Below are 20000 nucleotides of genomic sequence, written 5' to 3'. Positions count from 1 at the left end.
GATAGAGGGTGAGAGAGGGAGAGAGAGGGGGAGGAGGAGGAGGGGGGGAGTGAGAGGAGAGAGGGAGAGCAGGGGGAGAAAGAGAGAGAGAGGGGATAGATAGAGGGTGAGAGAGGGAGAGAGAGGGGGAGGAGGAGGAGGGGGGGAGTGAGAGGAGAGAGGGAGAGAGAGGGGGAGCAGGGGGAGAGGGAGAGAGATGGGGAGGAGGAGGAGGAGGAGCAGGAGGGGGGTGGGAGTGAGAGGAGAGAGGGAGAGCAGGGGGAGAAAGAGAGAGAGAGGGGATAGATAGAGGGTGAGAGAGGGAGAGGGAGAGAGATGGGGAGGAGCAGGAGGGGGGGGGGGTGAGAGGAGAGAGGGAGAGCAGGGGGAGAAAGAGAGAGAGAGGGGATAGATAGAGGGTGAGAGAGGGAGAGAGAGGGGGAGGAGGAGGAGCAGGAGGGGGGGGGAGTGAGCGGAGAGAGGGAGAGCAGGGGGAGAAAGAGAGAGAGAGGGGATAGATAGAGGGTGAGAGAGGGAGAGAGAGGGGGAGGAGGAGGAGCAGGAGGGGGGGGGGGAGAGAGGAGAGAGGGAGAGCAGGGGGAGAAAGAGAGAGAGAGGGGGAGGAGGAGGAGCAGGAGGAGGGAGAGAAATGCATTCATGAGGCGTTTATTCCACTTCCATCTCTGATAGATCAGACAGAAGAAACTCTTTAGTCGATGCTCAGAAATGCATTTGCTCTGCTTGACCTCCGGACTCAAACTCTCACTCTCCCTATAATGAAACCAGACTGTTGTGAAAGCAGAATCCATTAAACCGCATTTCAAAAAAAGCTATACGACGACGACACAGAGCGCCGCTGATACTGGAACAAATAACCATGTTCCATCATAGAAGCTCTATTCTGAGGGAATCTCAATAAAGTACAGGATCGCCACGGAGCGGCGGCGGCGGCTCAACGTCCGCCCGCTTTCATATCCTCACACACCCACACACACACATCCTCACACACACAGACACACACATCCTCACGCACTCGGACACACACTCTCACTTCACTTCATCTGTGGAAATACACATTTGACCTTCGTCTGCATATTCTAATACTTAATCTTAATCCACTAACTCAAGCTAAGAACTCATGAAGTGACAGCAGCATCATGACATCATCCGTACCTGTGTGATAGACGGAGCAGACGTTTGGCCCTCAGGCGTGATGATGGGGCTTCACTTAACCTCTCAGCAGCAGCATTTGCTCTTTATTTACCTTATTTCCTCTACCTTAGATGTACTTCACAGACAAACAGATCAGGCTTCATCTCTTTGTGTTTCATTTTCTTTGCTCGGAGGTCAAATGAAGCCACAGCCATTTTCTTTATTCTACATTCAAAATATTTACTTGAATATGTTTCCAAGCCCGGCAGCGAACTGATGTGTGTGTGTTGAGCCATTCAACAGAGTCACACACACACACGCACACACACACACACACACACACACACACACACACACACACACACACACTGCTCATATCATCTCCCATACACAGCTTGATCAATAAGAGGTGGCGGTGCCAGGCATTGATTAAGTTCACTGTTCCCCACCACGTCTGCATCCCTCCCCATATAGAAACTCATCAATAAAGGGCTGTGTAGCTCAGTATTGATCGGTTGCACTCCGGGTCAATAGGTTGGGATCTTTTCCCACAGAAAATAAAAAGTTGATTCATCAGAGCCGGATGAATTATTGATTACTTGTAAACAAGTGTATTTGGGTACTTAGGTGTCCTTTCCTTTGTAGAATAGCATCAATATGAGCCAGGGTCATGATGCAACATATGGACGAGCCACTCAGCCACAGAGAGAGAGACAGAGACAGAGAGAGAGAGAGAGAGACAGACAGACAGAGAGACAGAGAGACAGAGAGAGAGACACAGAGAGAGAATGACATAAGGCAGACTGTCATGTGAGGATAAACTGGGGCTGATGGAATGAGTAGCTACACAGTGGAAACACTTTGAATGCTGGAAGTGTGTGTGTGCTTGTGTGCGTGTGTGTGTGCATGCATGCGAGAAAGTGCTGTGTCAGGCCCAAATGATGCATCAGAGCTTAAACACCAGATGGACACATTCTGAAGCCGGCCACTGAGCTCCACCCCACTGAGCACACACACACACACGCACGCACACACACTCACGCACACTCACGCACACGCAAAGCTGAAGCCATCTTAAACACCACAAAATCCAGTCTTTAGTCCCGCAGCCACACACACACACACACACTGGGTGAATGTTTGTGTTTAGGATTTTGGCAGGATGTGTTTGTGTTCATGCTTGTGTTGTTGTTCCTGGGTGGGCGTGGCCTCCTGATCCCTGTCCCTGCCTTCCCAGCTGCACACACCTGAGGCTCATTCAGTGCTCATCAGCGTCACTATAAAGACTCCAGGTGATCCGGCCACACCTGGTTAGAGAGTTCCACTCTGCTCTGCTCCACTTTGTGTCCGATCCACTCCACTCTGATTCCAGTTTTAATGTAGTTTATGTCCTGGTTTTCTTGTTCCTGTGGAATCTGTTTTGTTGGGCTCTGCAGTGTTTTGATGAGTGGACTTTCTCTGTTTTTTCCTGCGCTCCAGGATTTTGTTTTGGGTTTTTTCACTCACACTTGCTTGGTCAAGTGTTTCAGTTCAGTGTCTCCAGCTCTCCTTGTCCTGTGTTCTTCATCCTAGTTTGTGTTTCCATTAAAATATCTGTCTGACACCTGACACCTGTGTGTGTGTGTGTGTGTGTGTGTGTGTGTGTGTGTGTGTGTGTGTGTGTGTGTGTGTGTGTGTGTGTGTGTGTGTGTGTGTGTGTGTGTGTGTGTGTGTGTGTGTGTGTGTGTGTTTTGTTTTCAGGAAGACTGAGGTTTGATTTTTACTTGATACTTATTTAGTGGATCAATAATGTAATCTTCATTTCATATTGATGGTTAAAGGAGGGAAGTGTATACACGGGTAAACCCAGCAGGATCTGTGGTTGAACCTGTTGCAGCTTCCTGTTTGCTTTGTGGTCACTGCTGCGGCGTCTTCTGTGGCCTTGCTGTACACGCATGTACATGTACATGTACCTTTACCCGCCAGGTTAGACTGATTGACTATGAGGCGAGTCTCCCTCAATTCCGCACGACGGTGCTGCAGCAAGACCGAGTGAACGCAAAGCTATGAAAACAGACCCTGTGTCCTCTTTAAACCCAACAAAGCTCATTGAACAAGGAATATTGTGTTTGTCTGGCGTCAGTCGGTGTGTTCAAGGGCCCGTCAGTCAATCCCAGAGGAGCAGCTGTTTCTAATGAGGTCTTTTAAGCTCTGGTTCTGGCGTGACCCTCTTGTTGGCACATCAGACTGAGACTTTCATCGGCCCTTCATGTCTTTCTGGCCTCGTTTCTTTGCCCTTCTGATGTTTGGGACATAGCTTGAAGGCAGCGTTCTAACTGTAGAGTTTTTCATGAATTCAGAATATGGAAATGACAGAAAGGAAGGGGCGCAGGAGAACACCTGCCAGCTCTGCCCTTCATCAGAAAGCAGCCGCCATCAAACATGTATAATTTCACAGCCTGACACATTATATCCTGGAAAATTGCCGGCTATTTTATGCATCAGAAGTCCTCACTTATGTATCGAAGCAATACTAATTGTACCTGTCAGTCGTGCCGCCTCGAGTGCAGGGGTAAATTGTGAGCATCCACCGTTGGGATCTCAACAGGTGACGAGTCGCCCTCATTGCCCTGCCAATCAGCTTGCCAGTCAGGCGGGCCGAGGAGAGAAATGCTGGGCGGTGAAAATGAGTCGGCGTGAGTCATGCGGTCGAGTCCCGAGCCTGATCTTTAGAAAGCTGAAGGCCAAAGCTAATAAGCACTCGACTGGAGGACGAGTCCACTGACAGCAGGGAGAAAAGAGCAGACGTGCTGACCTTTACTGGGGAACATCAGCTCAGGGAAGAGAGAGAAGAAGAGATGGCCTGGCCCTTACACAGATCCACTGTGTCCACCTCCTCAGATATAATTGAGGCGGAGGTGAACTGACGAACGTTGTGTCTGAACTCCTTCCATCACCGCCGTCGCTGCAGATTAAAGAGATCCTGCCTGCTTCCTGTTCGCTCTGCGTGCACATCACAACAATCTAACTCACTGGGCTGAGGAGAGGCGGTGAAGGTTGATGACCGTCTGCAGGGTGACATCGCGCCTGCGCCAGCCAATCAGAGGGCCGGATCGGTGTGATAACAGCGAGCACGTGAAGAAGTGTTGAGTCAAATCTAAGTGGCCGTTTATGGAGAACGGCGGCGTTGTATTCAGATGTTGCATAATCCGATGTAATCAGGTCATGATGATGTAAATGAAGGAACGGCGTTTTCCTCATTTTCTCTCGTATCTTCTGCTAATTACTTCATCTCAGCCGGCGTCAGCGAAAGAGACGACACAATAACAACGAGAAGTGTGAAGAGCGTCGCGATTCAGCCGCATCGATCTGAAACCTCACAAAGAATAACTCTCATTCCTCCTTAAAGCACATTTAAAGAGACGAGAGCCTGGATTCTTTGTGTTCTTTGTGTTCTTTGTGTTCTTTGTGTTCCTGTAACAGCTGTTGAACGTTCACAGGCTTTTTTATGAATTCAGTGGCGAAATGGTGTTAAGGTGCTGAAACATAATGAATGAATGAACTAAACTCAAAGTGACAGAAGAACATTGAGAAACATTTGTGTTTTTGTTTTTGAATCTGCACGTTGTATCTCAGCCTGATAACACTGAGCCTGATAACACTGAGCCTGATAACACTGAGCCTGATAACGCTGAGCCTGATTACGGAGAGAGCCTTGAAGCACCCGAGCTTGATACCCACCAAATTCACAGTCCAGTAATTATCACAGCATTATGTTTTATGGCATTTAATAAGAGCCAACATGTTGAAACTCCCTCTACACACTCATCACCTCCTTCACCTAATTGAGTTCAATGGGGTGTTTGGCTGCAACAAACAGCTCTGAGGTATATAAGTATAAGTCCCTCTCTCTCTCTCTCTCTCCCTCTCTCTCTCTCTCTTTCTCTCTTTGTGTCCACGCTGACGCATTTGGTTTCTCAGCTCCGGTGTTCCTTTTCCCCATTATTACAGAAATGATTGACATATTTCCAGAGCTTTAGGAACATAAGAATCATTGCTGCAGGCTTGATAAACACGGTCCGAATCAACCAGGGGCACCAGGATGCACACGGGGTTCAGATGGGCGAGCAAAGCCAACAACAACAACCCAGTGAATGATCTGGTGTGGTAGTTTGCGGTGCAGCAGAGAAGCTCAATGCTGCAGACTCCAGGCTTTGTGAAACCAAAGCTGTCAGGCTGACTGAACCGGGCTGATCAGGACCACAGCCTCACTGTAGGCAGCAGACCTGTGGAGAACTAGAGAAAAGAAGGGTGGGCTCATCAATAATGCACTGATATTCCACCTGACACACACATGAACACAGGCAGGGGAGTAAAGTGGTGGGATCAGGCAGAAAGGAAGAGGCTGACAGGCCGAGGCGAGCGGGCGAGCAGGCAGTGAGACGGGCTCGCTGAAGAGAAAGGCAGCAAGACAGACAGGTGTGAGAGCAAACAGGCCAGCCGTGTTGGTCATTTACATAAGAATAAAAGTCTGCAGGGTAATTTCAGCCGGCTGATAACATGTCAGACAGATGGAGGGCCAAACAAGGAGCTAATGGGCCCGACGCCGCGCTGACAGCAGAGGCAGGCTGGCACACTCAGCAAGGTTCCTCCAGGAAAAAGCAGATTCTCTCCTACAGATCGTTTCCTGGCCACCGTGTTGTTTCACCGTAACGTCACCATGCTGCAGAGCCACGATACTATCAAGGCACGTAACATGGGATTTAACGTATTTAGTGCAAAATGATGATTCATTATATGGATCTTCATGGAAAATCAGTTCTATAGCTGCGATAAGTCAGAAAGGAACCGGGCCATGAATGCAATAAAATAAATCCTCTCAAGCTGAAGTTTCTTCCTGTCCCTTAATGTTCCAGCCGTCAATCATCGCCCGTGACAACAGTCCTTGAAATGAGAAGTTAATAACACATTTAAGTGCCACAAACATGTTTATTCCTAAAGTAAATACAACCTGTCATAGACGTCAGATTATGTTTTGTTCAAGGATTCCGTCAGTGTTGTTCGTGACAGGCGTCCCTGGACCAGAACCACTCAGCTCCACTCAGCCACTTAGTCCAAAGTTCCATCCAAATGAATTCAAGTGATTGGTTGGAATTAACAGCGGAACTTCTTGGAAGCTGTCAGGGACGACTGAGTAATGGAGTTCAGTCAAAGCTTCAATTCTACCTTCAAATCTCATTTTTTATAGAAAGTGATTACTGCCGCACAATGATTCTCTTTAAAGTCTGCTCCGGCGTAATTAGAGCGGCTGGGCTGATAACCGCCCGCTTGGTCCGCTGAAGGAGGAAGCCGCTCAAACACGCAAGGGCCGCTGTTAACACTGGCCGAGACGTCAGAGCGGCTTAAACGGCGACGGCAGAATGAGGTACAAGACGGAACAGAAGGAAGAGGAGACGGAACAAAAGGAGACAGTGAAAACACGAGAAGGAAGAAGAAACCCTGTGGGGAGGAGAGATGAGCGTGGGAGGGACGGGGAGGGGCGGGAGGGAAATGAAAGAAGAGGAAAAAGAGGAGCGAGCCACGGAAAAATAGTGAATGTCTGCGGGCGTCCGGTAAAAGGCGCTCGTCTCCAAATCAATAGAGTATCAGAGCTTTTTATCCACTTCTACTGTCAGTCAGAGTGCCGTCGGCCTCCACTGTGATCAGGCTCAGCCGGGTTAAAGTCTGAGGCGTGATGTCAAGGTCGCCCCTCCCCCACGGCAGAGACGAGCCGGATAACAACCGGGCTTCATAAAGCGACCGTGACCGCCGAGAAGACGAGGAGAGAAACCAAACAGATGCTAACACACTAATGGAAGACCCAGATCCTTCAGAACCCGCAATCTAAAGGTTTCAAACCAAAGTCTTGAACTTCTTGCACGTTCGCAGGGAAGAAGACTCCAAAGGGAAGCTCATGTTGGCTACAGGTGTAATCGGGCGTCCCTCTAATAGAGCGTTAAAGAAAACAATACTATGAACTTGAACTCTGGAGACTTTTCTAACTAGCATCACGTTAAGAAGTCATCAGTGTGAGACGCTGGGGATGCTCTACACTTCAGGCTGGATGCTCTATCCTCACACTGGAGTCTGAAGGTGCAGAGCGGTACAAAGCGCCTCATTAAATCCCTTGTTAAGCGGCACAAGCGAGCAGCTGATCATCTCTGTGCACTTAGAGGGTAAACGGAATGAAAGCAAAGTCGTTCCGCTGAGAACAGCTGGAGGAGGAAGAGCGTTAGCAGCAGCCACAGGAGATGATAATGAGCCATTCATTTATTCATTGATTTCTTCAGTGAACAGCTGGGAGTGTGTAGGGTTTGCTGCGTGAATGCTGCCGGGGAGGAAATGTGACACGCCGCTAATCTAGCGACGCCATACGAGACGTTCAGAACATAAATAACAGATATCGTTACCGTTTTGCAAAGTCGCTCGTTGAGCCAATTTGACTTCACTGTCATGCCGGAGCGTTAATCTGCCCGGAGATAAACGCTGCTCTTCATCACGTCTCAGCCTCACGTGGTGATGAAGTGATGTCGTTTGTACCCAGCCCCGCAGGCTCGGCGAGGTATTACAGTGTGTCTCCAAGCCGCACGTACACATCTGTACATCTCTCATACTGTGGCCTCGCTGTGCAGCTCTGAGGCCTGACGGGATCCAAGGCGTGAAATTGAGAGAACGGAAATTACGACCTGATTGAATAAAACACCTGCAGGCTTCTGTACATTTGCTTTTATATTGTACCCACTTTCCTTTTACTGACATCCATCTATAAGTTAGACGTTTGCTACATTTCCACCTATAGTTGAACCTGATGGGCCTGATGATTGCAGCGTCGCTTGTTTAGAAATGTTGACGTATAAATTGCAAATTTCTAAATTCAGCGCTGTGGAGAGTGAAGGCAGGAGACGTTTAAAAGTATCGGAAGCGTATCAAAGTCCTCTCGGCGAGCGGGAGGAGGAATCCTGCCGCATCTCTCAGCTGAGCCACTGTTGTGCTTAAAACCCTCGCAGGACGATCAAAGACACGCTGCGAGATATGAGCGGCGTCCTGCACAGCTCAGCCTCTGCTTTGGTCTCTGAGGTGGTGAGAGTCAGTCAGATCCAGATTAAAGCCCCCCGCTCGCTCAGGGCTTTGATCTTGGGATGAAGCGCCGAAGCTCCTTTCCCTCCTGAAAACTCCAAAGCAAACAGAGGCTGTCACTCTGTCAGAGCATCCAGCTAAGGACCCCTGCTGGGTGTTCCTGTTGGACCACCGATCACTATTGATCCTCCTGATAGGAACATACTTAAACTGACTGACAGGACAGAAGAATCAAAGAAAGGATTCCTGGTTCTCTCTCTCTCTCTCTCTCTCTCTCTCTCTCTCTCTCTCTCTCTCTCTCTCTCTCTCTCTCTCTCTCTCCCTCTGCTAAACTTAACTAAAGTTTCTCCTCCACCAAACTGTCACTCTGTGTGTTCGACCTCAGGTGTCTCTGGACTGAAGGAGACGCGTATCAAACAGCTCATCAAACAGGAAGCAGCGATAACGCCAATGACAGGATTTAGTGAGAACAAGAAGCGGAGACTCCTCCTCTTCCTCACCTTCTCTCCGGTTGAGTTTGGCGAAACCTGGGGCGTGGCTGCTGGACAGCTGGGAGGAGCTTCTGAAGGACGCCGGCGGCAGGTTGGGCACCAGAGGACTGTCACACGGCTCTGTGGGTCAAACAGAAAGCAGAGGAAAGTGTCAGAAAGAGGTTAGACGGTTAGTTCATCTTCATCGGACCAGATATACCAACAATCAGAGAGACAGACTCAGTTCTTCATCATTTACCAACATCTCCACTAACAGCTCCTCCTCCTCCCTCAATGACCTTGTCCACCTCCTCTCCTCTCTCCACAAACACACCGTATCCTTGACTAATCTAGACTATTGGTTCTCAACCCGCGACCCTGTGTAGCTAAATTGGGTACGTGCAGCCAATTAAAAGCTGAGGACCCGGCTCGGCTAGTCAGACGCAGGCTCGAGCGGGGAGAGACGGGAGAGAAGGGAAACGCGGAGCAACTCCAGTCTTTACACAAACAAAACATCCTTAACCCTGCAAGGTCACCAAACTGTTGCACCCAGCAAAACAACGGCGACTAAAGCGTTTATTGTGAATCAAATCACACTCACAGACAATCATGAGCTTCCCAACCAGCTGCTAAGAAGGTCTCTGTCGATTTCAATGGTTCCACTCGTCATTAAGGAGTTGACCTTCAAGCAAGTTCTGTCACTGCACACAAATCAGAGACAACAGAGTACTTATGGCTGCAGATACTTGACGGGGGAACGTGAACCCTTCTCAGGATCTGAGATGTTGCAGGCGTCTCTGTCTGAGGGCCGAGCGTTCACCGCATAAGCTTTTTAGTTCTGTTGTATAAAAGACTCTCTGCTTTTCTCCTCAGACGAAAATGCATCAGAAAGCAGAGCTCATAGGTTTGAGTTTATCCAGAGTGTTCAACAGGAGCACATCATAAAACGACACGGTCTAAAGAAGCCAGCAGCCTGAGAGGAGGCAGAGAAGGTGCGTGTGAGAGTAAGTGATTTTTGAGAAGCAGGTGTACCGTCACGCAGGTAGACCCGCCGCTCTCCTGCTGTAATGGCGCCGCGTTCCGTTGGCAGCCTGGATGACTGAGCGGCGTATTACTGCCTCGTTGCTTAGATGAATGGTGCAATCAGGTCCCGCTGAGGAGACGGACGCCATCCTGTAGCCGATCGTTACAAGCCGGATGCTGATGGAGGCCAATCTGTGCCGTCACACGTTCAGGCTGATCGGCCAATAAAGCAATAATGGCGGCGGAATGAGTTTGGTTTTAATTGGATTCTGCTTCACACACACCCACAAAACTATAAAGAGATATACATTTATATGACATCATGAATATACGGCTGCAGCTCCGCAGCGAAGAGCCGCTGAGAGAAACCTGAATCTCCTCTGTTCTGATGCAGAGAAGCTGCGTGGAAAAGAACAAAACATGACAGACAGACAGGCAGACAGGCAGACAGGCAATATTATTTTGCTTTATATGTCTGAGCCGTCTGGCTTTTGCTGCTGCATGATACATTCAAGGTAAAAGTGAATAATAGCGCACAGGAATCATCGCCGCCGCCGCCGCCGCCGCCGCCGCCGCCCTTCACATATTGCAGAGTTGAGAGGATGAAAAAATAAAATCATCTCATCTCATTAAAGTGTATTTTTAAGCCGGTCTGCGTCTCTTTCTCCCGTTTTTGCTCCCAAACTGACTCGTTAACGTTTCGTCACGAGGTTCGGACTGAAACGAAGAAACGAGCCTCCGCTTCACTTCATCTGAACCCCAGCTGCTTGGTCGTGGTTCTGAACCTTAGCTCAGTTTTATACCTATCATGAATCATGGTGATGAATAATAACCACACATAAAATAAACAGTGGAGTGGCGTTTAAGAGCGGCTCATTAATAATTCACTTGTTAGGAATAAAGAGCTTTTGACCTCCATGCATATTGAATCCGGCAGCCTGATGATCCGTTTTAATGCAGTGAAGCTACTTGATAATCATCAGACACATTTGCAGCTCTTTTATCCTCTAAAGCGGCGTTCTCCAACCCTCCTACGCACACCTGATGTCCATGAGAGCACCTGAGCTCACGCCTGAGCTCACAGAACACAAGGAGCAGGCGAGCGATGACCTGGCAGGATAGAGAAGCGGCTGGATGTCGATCCGTGGAGGCCAGTCGGAGGCCGCTGCTCTAAACTGTGTGTAAACCTTCAGGCTCAGCGTGAAAAGAAGGTGAGTGACAGTGGACTGGAGAGGTGAAAGTGGAGGGACGCCTCTCCACTGCGGAGCGGTGAGAGCGCCCTGAGGAGATAATGTGTGGCGGCGAGAGCACAGGCCGCCACGGCAACGAGAAATAGAAAAAGCAGAGGAGTTTTCACAACAAAAGGGCCGGAATTCGTGGCTGCCAACGTTCCTGATGACGCCGGCGAAGCACAAACACCTGCAGCCGCAAACGTCAGAATGGAGCTTAATGCAGAAAACACGCTGGGCTCTGCTGTGGAGCAGAACCAAGGCAGCATCTGAGCAGAGACAGACGGACAGACACCTTGGCTGCTTCAGCCTCAGGAGAAAGGATGGCAGAAAGCATGATGGAATGTGGTTTCATCTCCATAAAATATCCTCCCGGACACCCGCAAGACCCGTCAGACATCCAGGAGGTGTCAGGTTCACGGCCTCCGTGCAAATAACAAACAGGGAATGTGACAGCAGTTAAAACTCTCCAGTGATCAAATTTAATCACCACTCGAACAGCGGGAGAGACGGAAAAGAGAGAGAGAGAGAAACAGGCAAAGAGAGAGAGAGAGAGAGAGAGAGAGAGAGAGAGAGAGAGAGAGCGAGCCCATCCATTCTTATTCATCTGCAATGTCCACTTTGCCCATTTTTTCAGGGATAACAAAGTGCCCACAGAGTCCATGATGGAGCTGGAGAGGGCTGAATACTGATGAGCTCCATCCATCACCTCCACAAACGGCGGTTGAACAGAAGGTCCTCAGAGCTCTACGGGACGCCGGCATCCAGAGTCCGGAGCGTCTCGGTCTCAATGACTTATTTAGCCATTCAGAGCAGGAAGCAGAGAGAGAGAGAGAGAGAGAGAGACAGAGAGAGAGAGAGAGAGAGGGCAGGATAACGAGCCGGCACGCATACAAAGCTCGCCAATCAGAATTCAATTAAATGAATGTTTTATCCTGGACGTGCTGAAGCGTGGAGAGCTGTGAGATGTTTTGCACAGTGTCACTTGTATTGTTTTTCCAGCCTCTTCAGCGCTGCGTTAATGCCCACGATGCATTCAATGACACCAGCTGCCCAACTGCTAATAAGATACAATCTAAAGCGAGACAATACCAACAACAACAACAACAACAACAACAGGACTCTATTGCAAACCATAAACCATATTTGCTTCTCGAGTGCTGGGCCTCTTCCTCGAGCGTCGCCCTGTGTGCTTTGCTCCCGCCCGATGGTGACGCCAAAGGGTGAACTCATCAGTCCAGCCCTGAGCAGAGCAGCATCAGAGAGCAGCCTTACTGTTTCCCCCTCTGTTACCACAATGAGAACCAGCAGATTTAGAGAAGAGGACACTTTGCTGGACGCACACGTGCATTCATGGAGAGCTGACTCGCATTTTCTCCATTCCTTGTGTGTGTCTGTGTACGGCACATATGCAGGCCTGGTCCTCATTTTTATTTTCTGCTGATGTGGAATGCTGCATGCTGGGTTGTCGGGTGAAGAGCGAGTGCAGCTGAAGACGCTTCAGTTCTTCGGTCCTCCCCTCCTCTCAGCACAACTTTCAAGGTGGAATAAGATTTTCCTTGTCAGCTACAAAACCCAGACGCTCAGCAGCTTCCACATCTGTCTGCATACAACCAGAGGAATGTGTGTGTTCCTCCCCTGCTCCTCTTCATCTCCGTGTCAAACGCTCGTTGCATCTCACTGCTGATTCCGCTGCCATCTGGCCGTCCGGTCTTTCCCAGTTTGAAGATGCCAGATAAAAGCTCATTATCTGCACCGCAAACTGTACAACTGTAAGCACGGCCCACGCAGACGTCCAAACAAACAGCTTCCTAATGCACCCTGCGCCGATCCACCGCCGGCTCTGAACCCGCCGAACAATCATCCTTCTCATTTAAGCTCGTGGCACTGAGGAGCGGCGTGGGCGGCTGTGTGGGAGACCTGACAGCGACTGAATAAAGTGATCAAAACAGCATCGTGACACATCGCAGCGACATTTAGAATGTCTTCATCCTACAGCACGCCAGGTTGAACTCCCTGGCACCACGTCGACACGCACGGGAGAAGAGACGGGACGAGACGAGAAGAGAAGAGAAGAGAAGAGAAGAGAAGAGAAGAGAAGAGAAGAGAAGAGAAGAGAAGAGAAGAGAAGAGAAGAGAAGAGAAGAGAAGAGAAGAGAAGAGAAGTTCCTCTGGCGTTCAGTCCAAAAGCTGCAGAAATTAAAGCATAACGCAATAATTATGTAGATTTGGAGGCGATGCTGCAGGCGGCATCACTTCAGCTGATGGCTCAGGGGAGAGATGCATGTAATAAAATAGCTACTAATTCAGCAGATCCATTAAGTAAATGATTTGAATACATTTGCCTGAGAAAGCCTCTTGATGCGGTGCAGCAGACCAGCGCGTCTCCATGGGAAGAAGAAATCCACTTCTCTACTAAATGTAATTTTGTTCTGTCACTCAGTGGCAACGCACGCCGTCGTCCAGGCACCTTGGCAAATGTAATTTATTTCAACAGTGAGACAGAATTGAACTCTGGGGATTTGTAAAATTGAAAACTCCGCATTTGCATCAATAGACGGGCTTATAGCATCAACAATTTCCATGCAAATCAACCCGGCGTGTACGGCTCCTTTCATCTCTGAGAACCCGACGCACTAATTATTTTTGAAAGCAGCGGTCAGCAGATATTAACAGAACAAACTAGGACGTGACACCTCTGCTGCCATGACGTCGGGATTCAGGGGCTTTGTTTGTTTCCTGAAACTGCATTTAGCTGAAGTACATTCCTCATATGATCGCTGAAGAGAGACAGAAGTGTTCCTCTCATTCTGCAGCTTTGCAGAACTTTAAGCCTTGTTTTGGTTCGGAGCCTCGGCTGCTCTGACCAGCGTGGCTCCAGCAGCATGAAGCAAATGTGCTGAGATGATGAACGGCAGCTTAAAGAACAGAGAACAACATCCTGACAAACACAGAGGAAGTGGAACAACAGACACCGGATACTTTCCTCAGGAGACCAAAACACAGATAAAAGGAGAGTGAATGTTGGGCTTGTATTCATCAGGCGGACAGGAAGGACACTTAGGGGAAGTAACTCAGGTTCATCTGTTCTCGGATCATGGCGGCTCTCCAAACGCACCGCCCCCTGATCCACAGCTGGATGCCATGGTTACACAGTACGTCAGAGGGATCGCCTTCAACATCAACTGCCACTTAGTGTCAGAAAAATGTGCTTACTGCAGCTTTGGAGGCTAAATTATGGAGGCGACATAAACCTGTGAGCTTTGAGTTGAGGTGAGTGACAGGAACAACAACAACAACAACTGCATTAGCAACAGAAGTATTAGCTGGAAATATATTTGGTTATGACATTTTGGGCTACAAGTGGGTCCCCAAACCAGACCTTTCACCACCACGACAATCACCAAGAACACATAACACCGATGGGACCTCATGCTCATGTTCTGGGCCCACAGTAAAGATATACAGCAGGTTATGGGCTCAGAACCGCTTTACACATTTACTTAAAGTGCCAACTATCACTGCAGTCACTTTGTTTTCCTCTGAGGAGACATTAGCAAACAAGTGCTCCTTCAAACGCTCTCCTGTGTGTGTGTGTGTGTGTGTGTGTGTGTGTGTGAGTGTGTGTGTGTGTGTGTGATGTTCTCTGTCTCTCGTCCTCCGACAGTCAGACTCAGCAGCTGTACGGCACTTTCAGCACATTTCATCACAGTGTGTGTGTTTTATATTTGGCTCCGGTTGGTTTTGCATCCCCGTAAACAAAGCGACCCAAACTGGGAGGCGGTGCCAAAGCCAGCGCAGGTGTCCTAACGCGGAGATCCGTCTTTCTCTGCGGCACAAACGCCAGCTTCTCCCCGAGGACGCCTCAGACTGCGGGTGTGAAAGCGACCCGAGTTTAATTTCCCAGCAGGACTTTTCAGCAATAAGAGACCTAAATCCAAACTCTACTGGCCAAACAAGCAATCCAGGCCTCACCTCGGTGTTAAGTGCTGGTGATGTAATGGTGGCGTTTAGGGGGGAGCGGAGGATTGCAGTGGGAATTGCCCCTCGCCAATATTACACACATTTGTCGCCCCGCTCGCCTCGAATGTAATACTTTGCTGCGTGTGTGAGGTGTCGTATCTGTGTGTGTGTCACTAATGCACTTTACAGTAATTCAATTTCTTATGCTGTTTGGTGCGCAGGGAGGGAATCCATCGTGTTGATGTGATGTGATTGGTCCAGACCCCAAAAGCTCCTGCAGCTACACGCCATCCCCCGAGGACCGCCGCTGCTTCAAACCAACTCTAACAGCTCCGTGAGAACAATATCACCTGTGTGTGTGTGTGTGTGTGTGTGTGTGTGTGTGCGCTGAGGCCTGCTGGGAGAGTGGAACACAAGCTGCAGATGGGTTTGGAACAAAGCCAGCTTTTGACGCAATTATCTAACCAGCTTATCGTGAAGTGAAAATGAAATTAGCCGTAATGTGGTTCACAGTGGTCCATTACGTTGGAGAGCTCCTTCCTTCGTCCGCCGACAAAGAGTCCTCGCATTGTGGTGCGTTCAGGTGGATGTGTTGGCAGAGGGAAGCGGCTCCTGTAGGAAACGTTCCAATATGACTTTCATATTCATTTTCTTTTCCACAAATGGGTTTGGATAAGTGGGCTAGATTGGACTCGATCACGCCGCTGCCTCCATTGTTTAGCACTCCACCTGTGAGCGTTGCAGTTCTCAGGCTCGGAAACTCATCAAGCAAATTGGAAACATGTGACTGGAACTGAGGGACAAGACAAGAAGTGATTTTAGCTCAAATCTGAATCTGAATTTACGATTCTAAGAAGTCGTTTCACTTAATCGAGGTGCAGTGTTTACGAACGGCCACACGGGGCACCAACTTCAACCCTAAAGACCCAGGTGGTGAAGAAGAAGAAGAAGAAGAGCGGCTCCAGCTGTTGGTGGTGCAGCGTTGTGTTAAGCCGGGACTCTAGAGGCTCTAAAATGGAGAGCTGAACATGGAAACACACGTATGCTCAACCACACGCACACACACGCACACACACACACACACACACACAAACACTCTCACTCGCTCTTAAGAGTCAGTGGGGGGTGAAATTATTGTTGCTGTTTAGAATACCGCTGCAGGGAAACTGACAGGGGAAATTATAAACTACACACTCCATATTACACTTTTGTCGCTTTTCCTTCACAGCTGCTCCTCCTCCTCCTCCTCCTCCTCCTCCTCCTGTGTGTGCTTGAAGACAAATCTCTGTGATGTGAGTGTGACACATGCACACACACAGGTAAAGTCACTGCAGGTACGAGAAACAAAAGAGGTCGCACATCTCCAACTCTGACCTCCAAAGTTCGTCGTCTCGTACTTCCTTCTCCTCTCCTTCAGTCACTTCCTCCACCTCCTCCCTCCTCTGTTTAGCTCTGATTCAGCTCTGTCTCTATGAGTTGGAATTCAGCCCGTACCCTTCACTCTTTAATGGCTCCTGACTGGGCTCTGACCCGCCGGCTTAATACAAACTGACCGGCCCGGCTCCTTCGCATCAGCATCACCACGCTGCTGAATATTAGAGGGCGAGAGAGAGAGAGAGAGAGAGAGAGAGAGAGAGAGGGAGAGAGAGAGGGAGAGAGAGAGCGAGAGAGAGAGAGAGAGCGAGAGAGAGCGTTGACTTTAGCATGTGTGGCGTGTGCGGTGGAGCTTGGAAGTGAGATGAAGTCACACAGGGTTCATTCTGTGCTGGCGGGCCGTGACACTGACAGAGTGGAAAGCAGGAAGGGCCTCAACCTCAACCTGCAAAGTACACACACACACATGCCGCGAGCTTCATCGTTCACACACTCGCCTGCATGTTTTACAATCGGGGGGGGCAGAAAATCTCCCTTGACAACCTCAGATTTTGCGAACGTGACGCCGATTCTGTCTGCTAGTGTTGTCGTCTGCCTGCCACCGCCCCACAGTTCTGCCGCCCCTGTGGTTCACGCCGGTATTGCACCTTGTGGATGTATCACATATTTATATCTGATTGAATAGGAACACTCTGGCCTGTGTTCAGTTACCTAAAGATACATCCAGTATCTTAGCTTGACGTGTAAAGATAGACTCATCTGTGTGTTGCTATGCAGTTACTGTTTCCATCGAAACAAAACAAACCATGTGAGGCGCTGACGTCTCCGTCTGTGGAGCTCAAACACACACAGCAGCAGTCCAGCAGGTCCGATCATCAGACCGGCTGGACTCCGTCTGTGTTTCACTTCACTACTTCCCGGGTTCATAAATCCAAATTCATGACCGCCGGCTCTTCCTGGCGCTGTAACCTTGACTCCATCAGGTCCCCTTCAAGGCTCCACTGCTCCTGCACACATTTCCATAAACGACACTAAAGAAGAAATATGAAGGGGATTTATCCTCAAGCTGCTTTCCTTTTTTCCCCGCTCATCCAGGCTCGCTGTCGCTGCCCTCTCATGAATCAAAAAGGACCGTGGGAAGTTAGCGGTGAGTTTTTTGCCGCACATTTACATCCGGCGGTTTATATTCAACTTTATGTTCTTCTCAGGACGAACAAGCAGCTCACTAAGAAACCATAAATCCCTCTGAGACGCGGCTGTGCCACCGCTGTAATAAGATGCTGAACTCAGGTTCACACCGCCTCCATCTGCAGCATTTAATAAAACAAACACACAGACGCAAACCAATCAGCACACTCCGCCCCTGACGGCTCAACAACTGAACTCACACTGAGTCTCTTCTGAATATTGGAACCTTTTCTGATATCCTTGGCAGTCAGAAGAACCGACGGCCTGCGCGCAGATCTTCAGGTCCAAGCGACATCGCCCATCCATCCATCAGGCCTCAAAGTGTTCAACCTGCTGGGGTATGAACCAGGTCCACCTCACCTCAGGGCTCAGAGAACATAACAAGTCCAACAAGCCAAGACTCTGCCCTTCACAAGCCACCTGAATTCTTTTTGGCAATTTTGCTCTTTTGCGACCTTTAAATTCTGACCTGGCGAGCTCCCAACAGGCACCGATGTAGAAGGAGGAGGAGGAGGAGAGGAGGAGGAGGAGCACACCAGGAACAGGATCCCCCTCTGGTTCAGGATAATGTGTTGACCAGTCCGTAACGGCAGCGAGCAAGTTGAAAACAAAATGTCTAACCTGCTGGATTGTGAATCAATTTCACCCTCAGCTTCACCGACAGCCTCCGCTACCTGAGAACATGCAGGAGGAAAGCAAAAGCAGCTTTGGAAAGATGCCGAGCGGCACGTCGCCTCTGTGTCGACAGGCAGCAGGGATATGAGCTACAAGTTCATTCACTTTGAAAACTTCAATCACGACGGAGAAACTCGGGGCGACTCAGAGGGATGAATGATTCAGCACACACACACACACACACACACACACACACACACACACACACACACACACACACACACACACACACACACACACACACACACACACACACGCTCGCTCATGCACAGCGGGAGTGTTATCCATTATTAGGCCTGGATTAAACTCACTTAGTGTTCTGTAGATTATCTGTCACTAGGCAACGATTAGAGCAAAATCCAAATCAGTTTGTAGTGTGAAAGAGAGGAAGCATATTGAAGATGATGTCTGGATGAAACGAGCTCTGCTTCACACTGCCAACCGCTCTTATTAACAAGATATCAGGTAGCTTCTGTTCCTTCAGCCTCTTCATCCTTTGAGGTCTGCCAGTATCTTCCTGCGCTCTGACTCAACTATCTTCTTATAAGGAGGCTTTTTTCCATCAATCATCATGACGGAGAGCCAGATTTCTCCACAAATGGCAAACTACATCTGGCTCTTTGTCATTTCAGAGGCTGAGCCCGCAGGTTCCTAACGTGCCGCCGCTCTCTGCCCATTTCCTTGAACAACACATCATGTGCAGAACAAACAGATGAAGAAGGAAGGATCAGAAAGGCATCAGGCTAAACGAGTCCAGAAGGGCGGGACGGCGAAGGTCAACGATGGATTAGACACACAGACGAGCAGAGCAGAGCAGAGCAGGGACCAGGATATGTACACTATCTATAGTATGAGCTGATGAAGGTGGACTAGGGGCGGTGATGATGATGACGAGACTATAAATGATAAAAAGACGAGAACGATCACGATGTCACAGGCGTTTCTGAAGACGTGATGTGTGTACGTCATCGCAGACAACAAAGGCTTCAGTGATGGAGAAGGGGGATGGTTGGCTTGACACCAGCCGAGGCCATTGTCCACCAAATGTCACGGATGTGGCGAAGGCTCGGCAGGCTGGGCTCGGAACTGAAGCGCTGTCAGCTTCTCCTTTAAGAGTGTGTACATCTGGCCCTGCGCTCTGATAAACAGCTTCAGACGACTTTGCCCCCGGCTCTGCTGGAGCATTAAAACAAATGAACTGAGGAGAGAATCAGCATATAAGGCGACTGAGTGAATGATGAAGGTGAGCAGGCTTCATCCACTCTGCTCTCACTTCACCGGGGTTTATTCTCCTGAATCTGTTCGTCTTTCCTCCTCTTGAGAGTTTGCAAATCGTGTCACACGCCTCAATTTACTCATTTCCCCTTTTTTTCAAATTTCTGATTTCTTTCTAGGAGATTTTTTAGATTTGTGTGGAGGAAGAGTTGAGTACATCTTTAGGGAGTGATGGATCAGGAGTCATACACAGGTTGTTGTTGTTTTCCACTTCCTTGTGTGGAACGTTCCGCCTTCCCCTCCCTGAAGTTCCTCCGCCCGCACTGAAGCAGGATCCTGTCCTCAGAGGCTGACGTGTGGATTTGATCTTACAATAAGCTGACATGGATGACATTCACAGAGCCACTACGCCTCCAACACCCATCAGACAAGCCTGGAAACATGGAAACGCCACCAATGTGTTGAGAAGATGATGTCTCCTCAGCAGTATAAACGGTTTACACACACGCTCAGTTTAGCTGTACATGATTTGAATGTCTTAGTGGCTGATTGCAGACCAAGAACCACAGCAGAGTCTGAGTTCTGCTGGACTCTCTGGCTGCCCTTTAGTTGTATTTGTTTCATCTTTACCCATAAT

General features: G+C 49.2%; 1 protein-coding gene across 1 annotated transcript in view; it reads right to left on the bottom strand.

Annotated features, from left to right (window-relative positions):
* LOC143007466 (contactin-associated protein-like 4) overlaps positions 1–20000 on the bottom strand; it is a 62090-nt gene that overhangs the window by 37717 nt on the left and 4373 nt on the right. The window contains exon 2 of the mRNA XM_076158814.1: positions 8727–8837. Within this exon, the coding sequence (XP_076014929.1) occupies positions 8727–8837 (111 nt within the window). The remainder of the gene's footprint in view (positions 1–8726; positions 8838–20000) is intronic.

Source organism: Genypterus blacodes, unplaced genomic scaffold, assembly GCF_046128005.1.
Source record: "Genypterus blacodes isolate CSIRO-AG114 ecotype Tasmania unplaced genomic scaffold, CSIRO-AGI_Gbla_v1 ptg000089l_1, whole genome shotgun sequence".
Taxonomy (NCBI): domain Eukaryota; kingdom Metazoa; phylum Chordata; class Actinopteri; order Ophidiiformes; family Ophidiidae; genus Genypterus; species Genypterus blacodes.
This window is presented reverse-complemented; position numbering and strand designations above follow the sequence as displayed.